General features: G+C 39.1%; 1 protein-coding gene across 1 annotated transcript; it reads left to right on the forward strand.

The window, feature by feature from the left end:
• The first annotated feature begins 675 nt into the window (after positions 1-675).
• On the forward strand, positions 676-5,171 carry BDKRB1 (bradykinin receptor B1). Its single transcript, XM_035539648.2, has 2 exons — positions 676-775; positions 3,467-5,171. Exon 2 carries the CDS (start codon positions 3,478-3,480, stop codon positions 4,561-4,563), a length of 1,086 nt encoding a protein of 361 aa, XP_035395541.1. The 5' UTR covers positions 676-775; positions 3,467-3,477; the 3' UTR covers positions 4,564-5,171.
• Positions 5,172-8,821: the final 3,650 nt, after the last annotated feature.

Genomic DNA, 8,821 nt, shown 5'->3' on the forward strand with positions numbered 1-8,821 from the left:
ATTAGTCTCAGGCTACAAACACTGAGGTGATCACGCAAAATGCGGATTCTATATGGGTGCGTGCCTGATAAAATACAGCCATCATCATGCACTCCTAAGAAGTAACATTCACAGAAATTCGTGTACTAATCAGCGATAGTGGGGTGCAAAGGACATCAGTTTTCAAAAACAGAGGAAAGATTTAGTGGCTCCAAGTTTCAGCCCTTCCCAAATACCTCCTCTGCTCTAACCCCAGCTCCTTGGCACAGCCCATCAGGTATGCAGTGCCGCCTTTCCTCCCCATGGCTGGCCAAGGAAGGAGCTCCCACCACACTGAAAACTTAGTACAAAGTTTGGCTTTGTTTGTGTTGGCACTGAGAGGGTGGTTTGGAGCTGTTGATAAAATTGCTATTGTTGCAGACATAGTTAATCACACAAAGGAACTTTTAACTGCCACCAACCTACAGGTCGGTGAGACCTTCATTTATGGTTACATGAAAACAAAATCCAAGGCATATGGCTTATACAATTTCACAACAAGAATGAAATATCTCACATGCCTTGAAAATTACTCCAACTGACATTTGGGAAAAAAAAAAAAAATCCTAAGGCTTTCTGCCAAATTATAACATCATACACAACATGCTTAGCCAACAAAACACTCAGGCAGCACGACAGCATTCAGTCGTGCCTCAGGACATATCTTTGAATTCTTTCAGTAATCACTGTATTGCTATTTACCAACTTTTCCTGAATTTGAAGCTTCGCCTACACTTCCAGGAAAGACAAGGACAAGGTATTTCTATCTGTTTTTAATGTTCTGACTTTATTAAAAGTATTTCAAATGCTTTTTTGTTTTAAAAAATATATTCTTTTGTGCTCTCGGTTCTGCTGTGTGCAGTCTAGTAAGTTTCCCTTTCTCTTCCATTGTGCAGCTGACTTTGAAGGTCCTTCTAATCTGTAAAAATATGTTGCTTCACTTTACAGAAGCTCTGTATAGCTGAATATACTTATCTGATTGCAGAATTTTCTCTTTCAAAGTAATCTTTACTTTAAAAACTTTTCCCAAAACTTAAATGTTTCTAGAAGACATGATTCTAACTAGGAATTATTTATTAATCGTAATAGTAGTAATACAGTCAAGGAACATGGAAACTAATCTGAAATGAGTTCAAAGTAGAAAAAAATGTCATTGTTTGCATAAAGCTGGAATACTGGAATGCATTAAGGCTATAAACTGAAAACCATTCTTGTGGCTAATTGTCAATCAGCTTTAAATACTTCAAAACACAAAAGAAAATTGCCTTTGAAGAAGAAATGAATTAAGTAATTGGAAATGAGTTGCATTTTCTTTCAACAAGAAATCTGGAGCTATAAGTTCATGTGGGTTGTGGCTTGTGGTAGCTCTAGGGCTTTAGCTAGTAGACTTTGAAGAAATTTATCCCAGTAACACAAGCTCTACAGAAACTTCATGTACAATTGCTACCTGAACAAGTCAGATTTAGCTATGGCTAAAATCTCAGTTGCAATGACAAGTAAATATTCCCAAAGTTTTTAATATAGTCCACCATGGATGAATTTGGGGCTCTAGTACACAGATGCCATATGAAGTGCACAAACAGACTGACATTAACTGATAGGAAGAAAATATCAGGAAATGGGCAAGCAAGGAAAATAAGCATGTCTTTTTCCTCTGCATTTAGTAACAGTAATAATTCTGTTTACAAAAGGAAATGTTTAACTAGTGTCTTTCTACATTGTTTTTGACATGTATTTTTGACATACAATGAAAGATTTTCTTCTATTACCGTCCCACCTTAACCAGTCTCCTCCTATGACAAAGGTTAGACTTCTGCCCCCTTGATGCTGATCAGTCATTCATTTACTCTATGCACTCTTTGCAGTTTTAGATCCTCCCAAGTTATCTTAGTTTGCACAAGATGTTCAGTGAACTAGGTAACACTGTGACTGCTGTGAGGGAAGGTGTGTAAAGCCATGGAGCTGTGCCAGCTTGAATTGCAGCCCAGCCCCCTGACAAGCCTACCAGCTTGAGCATGGTTATGAACTCAAATAAAACTTGACTGTGCACTTAATTCTACAATGATGAAAAATGGTCTGTGTGTTAGGTACTGATTCATATGAAGTGGAATATTAGTATTCCTTTAATTCCTTTCTGCACCACAGAGATATGTACTGCATACTGCCCAGACAGTCATCACTGAGGCTGTACATACACGTAAAAGAGACAAACCGTGACCTTAAATGCTCTTTTCAGAAGCTCTATCCTTAGCTATCTCTTTGGTGTAAAAACTGAAAGAGCAGACAAACAGTTGTAAGAGGAAGTTAACATTCAGGATAACTGATTGCAAAATACTGTGTTTTTTTTTTAAAAAAGATTCTTTTTTTATGACTGACACGCTTCCCTTGCATATGAAATACAGAAATGTAAGATGTCACCACAGACTCAGTAATCTCTTGCCTACTGAAACAATTCTAAGAGTCAATGCCTGTAATAGACGAGATCCAGGTAATATGGTTGTGCATGACAGCACTGGGAGAATAAAGTCTCTGCAGGAGGCAGCACTGGTAATTTGGTGGAGTTTCATAGGGGTATAACGTTTTATCCATGCTCTCATTCCTGCACAATCTCTCACTGAGTTACCATTACCACAGAGAAGCAGATGTACGTCCAATGCTATAAAATACTAAATGCTTTGGAGTCTGGGGTTGTCTCTTTCTCCAGCTGAATTCAGGTGGAATTTTTTGAACTGGAGCTGCCTCTGATTAGACAGGAGAAGCACAATGAATTTGGAGCTGCAGAGGCATTCCCTCCAGGAAGGATTTTGAGCACATGGTTTAGGAGAAGTCAGTGTTTTATTATTACAACTGCTGACATTTGAGGGCAATAAACTGTCTAATCTAGCAGTAATTTTAATCCCAAAGTTTGGGATGGAGGAACTGACAGAGGAGAAGAGAATGCAAATTTAACCAAACAAGTTACGCACACAGACAGTGATTAGCAGTCCCAGACATGGCAAAACTGGCACCATCCTGCCAAAGTTATACATAGCACAGAAGAGAGTACGAGAAAGGGCAGGACAAGTTGCAAGCCTTGCATCGTGTCACCAGCATGACTGTCCCTATTCTCAGGGAGCTGGAATTCTGCTATTTCTGTTGCTCTCACCAGTCTGGAGGAGACATACAGAGTTACTTACACTAAACTGGTACATGCCTTCCTCTCTGCAACTTTAAACAGTGGCAACAAAGAGGAAATTTCACAGGATGTAGAGGAATTTCCATTGTTACTAGTTTGTGAATATTTCTCACCATTGCCCACAAGAATCATGGATTGATCTAGCCTATAAAATCAATGAGCACTAATAAAGAATTTCCAGCAGTTAAATGTCTGTTGCAACTTTTAGAATGTTATGGCTCTTTTTTGCAGTCCTTTTCTCTCACTTCAAAGATGTTCTACTGTTCATTTCAGAATTTTGAAAAATGACTGAAAGTCCTCTACTGAACGTTCCCTTCTCAAACCAAAGTGAAAACAAGAGCAACTTAACTAGCTGCCCAGACTTGAATGACTGGTGGGAAATTGTTTACTACTTAGTACCCAAGTACATCAGCGCCATCTGTATTATCGGAATGCTTGGAAATTTGCTCGTTCTTGTCATTTACTCACTGTACAAGGGCCCCCTGAAGACAGCTGAAATCTACCTTATGAACCTAGCTGTTGCTGACTTTATCTTCCTCACGTGCCTCCCTTTCTGGGCAGAGAATGTCAGGAACAAGTTTAACTGGCCATTTGGCAATTTCCTTTGTCGTATCACCAGTGCATCAGTTCACCTAAACTTGTATACCAGCATTTACTTGCTAGTGGCAGTCAGCATGGATCGCTATTTGACTTTTGTTCATACCTTGACACACGGAAGGATACGGAACAAAACCATGGCCAAAGGGATATGCTTGCTCACCTGGTTCTTTGGAATCCTTGTCAGCATCCCAATTTTTACATTTCGGACTGTGAAACACTTTCCCCAGTGGAATATCTCAGCATGTATTTTAGACTTCCCCGACCCGTTGTGGGCAACAGCCGAGCGCCTGGTATTCAGCATACTGGGGTTTGCATTGCCATCTATAGCAATCGTCTTCTTCAATTTCTCTACTATTCGCTCCCTACAAGAACACACAAGGGAACGAATTGCACTCAGGACACAGTGTTGCAAGAACGACAAAGACACGAAGGCCACCAGGCTGATCTTCTTAGTGGTGCTGATGTTTCTTTTGTGCTGGACTCCATACCATCTCTTTACATTCCTTGATATATTATTCCAGATGGAAGTGGTCAAAGGCTGTTTCTGGGAAGAACTGCTCAACTTTGGTGGGCAGTTTAGTTCTACTCTGGCTATCACCAACAGTTGCGTCAACCCTATAATTTATGTCTTTGCTGGGAAATATTTCAGACAAAAGGCCTCAGAAGTTTTTTCACAGTTTTTCCCCTGTGGTTTTTTTTTGAGCTGGGTATCACTCAAAGAGAAGTCTTCAGATTTCAACATGTTTCCAGCCAAAACTAGTATAAAATAATGATTTTCAGTTCCATCTTCATTTTTATAATTCAACTTATTTCAAATGGCATTAAAAGTGAACATGAATTGCACTGATCTAGTATTCACGGACTAAGTTAATTATTTATTAAAGTAAATCACTTCACTGATTATTTGCCCCAAGTCTGCTTTTCCTTTTCTGTGTTACCCATCCAAATGCATAACATGTGATACCAGAATTTTATACCAAATGATCTAACCTGTTTCATTAATTACCAGTGACTGGAAAGAAAAGCTCTTTGACAGTGTATGAGAAGTCTGATTTCTTTACAGAACACTATACATTGAAAAATTTACTACGTTGTATCTATGGTGACAACTATTATACCACCAATAACACTATGCAAAATATTATGTGTATTACACAGCAAATATGAGCTTAATCTCCAGCTGACAACTGCAATGATAGAACAGCTCCCATTATTTTTAACAGTATTTTAAATGGTTTGTATTTTCAATGTAGCATATAGAAAATTTGAAGAACCGTTTGTTCATTTCAAATGTATATGGTGCATAAATATTGTATAAGACACTGTACCACAAAGGAAGAAGTGTACATGAGTTGTAATAAAAAGCAAAACAACATGGTATCATTCTCAAACTCTGACAATTTTTTGGATCCAGTAAAATGTTACATAACCACTCATGAAGTAGGCAAGGATTCTTTTTATTTTCTGTATATGAAAATATCATTGATGGCCATTGATACTGTATTATTTTGGAATATTTTTCATCTGAGGCAAATCCTTAGATGCACACTTATATTTTTATGAATCAAAAATAGTAAAATGCATAACACCCCATTCCACCATAATGTTCTTCTTTTTACATTATTTTGTCTTTTGTTTCTTTCCCTATTCCTTTGGGCAAGATCAATATATAGGTCTGTGATTAAAAATCCTTGCTTCTACCATGGTATTAACTCTATTAATAGTAGTAATAATAATAATAATGATATAACAATAAGCCAGACAGGAGATAAAGAAGAAGGATTTTTTTCTGTCACAGCCACCGTTGTTGAATAGACAGTGCAGCTGAGATATCTGTTCCCATAACTGTAAAGCAAATATATGTGCAGACACTGGAAGAGGAAGAAAGGAGATGTATTTATAGGGAAGTCTGTCCAGCCAGAAGGATACTGAGTGTAGAAAGAGGCATACAAGCATACTGTTGTATAATGTTTTACTTACTTATTATAAACCCTGTTCAGTCTTGTACTCACTGTAATGGTGTTTCCATTTTGCATATGGAATTAATTTCTTATTTTATTATAGAAATCTACCCATTCAACATGACAATAAGATTAGTGCTCATTTTTAATGATTTCTCATGAGTTAAAAGTCTGCTTCCTGCAATGATGGGTTAAGTGTAAAGGGTGGATTAAAGAGATCAGGGAGGAAAAATCATTCACAACGTTATTAGCTTCACTCTTTCTGTGACCATTTTTTTTTCAAATAAATGTTAGAGTTAGACATTAGCAATCACAACAGTATGTGAAGTCCGGTGAGTCATCTGAGATAAAGAATCTAATTCCAGTCTATTTTAAAATACTGCACACACCATTTATTTCATACAACCCCATCTGAAGCCTTAATTCAAATAAACTCCCAAACAGAGATATAGCCTGAAGGAAATAAATAAATAAATAAATAAATGGGAAAAAAAATAAGGAAAAAAAAAAGAAAAAAGTGCATAAACAGAAGTGCCATTTCCCCAACATGCACGGGAAACCTTAAAAGGGAAAAGTATCTTGTATGCACTAACTCTTGTCCATGTTAAGCATTATACACAAATAAAGGGAGAAACACTTTTTGAGCACTGTGTTGTTTTTATAACATGAACTTATAGACTGAAAAATCTGACTGAAATCCAGAATTAATGAAAAGCAGCCCATATATTTCAATACAAATGTGACAAGGACTTTTGTGAAAGTGCTGCTTCAATTCTCCTATGAAGAAAGGCTGAGAGAGCTGGGGATGTTCAGCCCGGAGAAGAGAAAGCTGCAGGGAAACCTCGTTGCGTCCTTTCGGTACTTAAAAGGAGCTTATAAAAAGATGGACAGTGACTTTTTACATGGGCAGATAGTGGTAGGACAAGGGGGAATGGTTTTAAGCTAAAAGAGGAGAGAGTTAGATTAGAGGTTAGGAGGAAATTCTTCACTCAGAGGGTGGTGAGGCACTGGCACAGGCTGCCCAGAGAAGCTGTGGATGCCCCATCCCTGGAGGTGTTCCAGGCCAGGCTGGATGGGGTTTTGGGCAACCTGATTTGGTGGAAAGTGTCCCTGCCCATGGCAGGGGGTTGGAACTGGATGGTCTTTAAGGTCCCTTCCAACCCAAGCCATTCTATGATTCTAAGAAAATATTTTTCATTCATAAAGTAAAAAATTGATCAGCTTCTCTCATTACTGATTGTGTGAGTTGTATTAATATAGAAAAATATGGACAGCAAAAGTAATTTACTGCACAGAAAATGCAAAATTCTATATTTAAACAGAAATTATCCACTGCCCAGAAACAGGCTGCCAAGTGGGAGACTAATAGCAGTTCAGCTGAAAAGGATCCGTGGATTAAAATTTGAACATGCCCCAGGATTGCCATGCTGTTTCTGCCTTGGATGTGTACATTACAACAGCTAATGGACTTAAATTGCAGCGAGGGAGGCTGAGCATTAATTAAAGCCTTCTCCCGGTAAAGCTAGCAATGGGTTGCCTTGGAGATAATCCAGCACCTCAGCCATGGAAACCTCTGAGACCACCTTAGACAGGCATCACGGGGGATGATGTCAGCATAGTCAGTTCTGTCCCAGCACAGGGGGGATTTTTAATGATGTGCATTCCTCTATAGACTCTTTCACTTGTGGTCAATAAATAAAGGTTCCTTGTTCCCCTTCCAGCCCCTTCCAGGGCTCTCCACCTAACAGCTTTCATCCAATTCTGAAATACCAGCCTTTACAACCAGTTAGCCAGTACTGCCAGACTCCATTGCCCATGGGTTGTTCTTTCCAAATGAGCACCTTTTTTATCTTCTTTCATGTTTGTCCTCACACTCCCAATGACCATTGCCAAGCATTTATCATTAAAACAATTCTTTTTTGCAATATCCATCTTCTGTAGGCATGATCCCAGCACCCTGAGAGCTTGCAAAAGTTATAATTTAACTTAGTCCCCTCATCCATCTACATTGACTTTTTGATATTTTATTTGACATTGATATTTTATGTTTTAATCTTAATTTCTCTAGGGCACAAACTTTTATTATCTGTGCAGACATTGCTTAGCACCCTACTTAGTCCTAGTTTACGTGATGGCCGTCCCACCACTAGAATAATAAAATGGCATTCAGAATTCATTGAAACCCATATCAAGGAATAACAGAGCCTGGACTTGGATTTGCAGTATCAAAATATTTTGATGAGCTATTTTTTTTTCAACTTCACAAACTTTAACTGTAAAAGTAGACAGTTGTCATATCGGGTTCTGCCTTTAACAACAACAAAAACAGGCCAAAACCAGCAGATCCATTTCTAAAACTGAAGCTATAAAAAAGAAATGCATTAATTGCTAGAAACAAAGACAGAAACATTTTCAGAGATTTGTAGCCACAAGTGCGTCTAATTTGCCAAGAGTCATCTTCCTGGGAAGTGAGCTGTTTGTTATCCCTCTGAAAATCATACCAAATCAAGCCAATATGATAACTCTTAGATAGAGGAAAGCAGTTTGCACACAACACAGACATGCTGGAGCTTCCAGCAGCCTGACAATCCCATCCTCATGGAGTTGCTCAGACCCTCCATGGTTGCCCGTGACAATGGTCACAGAGCAAGAGGACCCACTTCGCTGCCTGAGGATAGCTTTGGGCTAAGGGCAGTGGGTGTCAAGGAAGCTGCTTGCTCATGGTCCTAGTCTGGCTGTTTGTGCCCGCCCAGCAGCAGGAAAGGAACACCACACAAAGTCTGTGCCAGGCCGCAGGAAAACAATCAGGCTGGGGAAAGGGGGCTGTGGATGGTGTTTAATGGTGAACAGAGAAATATCTCTGGGACTGGGAGTCAGGAAATGAAGGAAAAAACTGAAGGGGAGAGAAGAAAGCAACTAGCAGCATCTCCTTCAGCCACTTCCCAATGTGTGGAGGAGCACGGAGGTCATAGTGAGGGAGGACAGGAGACAGGGACTGGCTGTGACTGGATACACAGCAGGAACCAGTGTGTGTACAAAGGGGAAATGGCTTTGACAAGGAACTGGA

Source organism: Cygnus atratus, chromosome 5 (assembly GCF_013377495.2).
Source record: "Cygnus atratus isolate AKBS03 ecotype Queensland, Australia chromosome 5, CAtr_DNAZoo_HiC_assembly, whole genome shotgun sequence".
Taxonomy (NCBI): domain Eukaryota; kingdom Metazoa; phylum Chordata; class Aves; order Anseriformes; family Anatidae; genus Cygnus; species Cygnus atratus.

Excerpts from the sequence above, each read along its gene's own strand:
- BDKRB1 (XM_035539648.2), top strand. The coding sequence starts at position 3,478 with ATGACTGAAAGTCCTCTACTGAACGTTCCCTTCTCAAACCAAAGTGAA.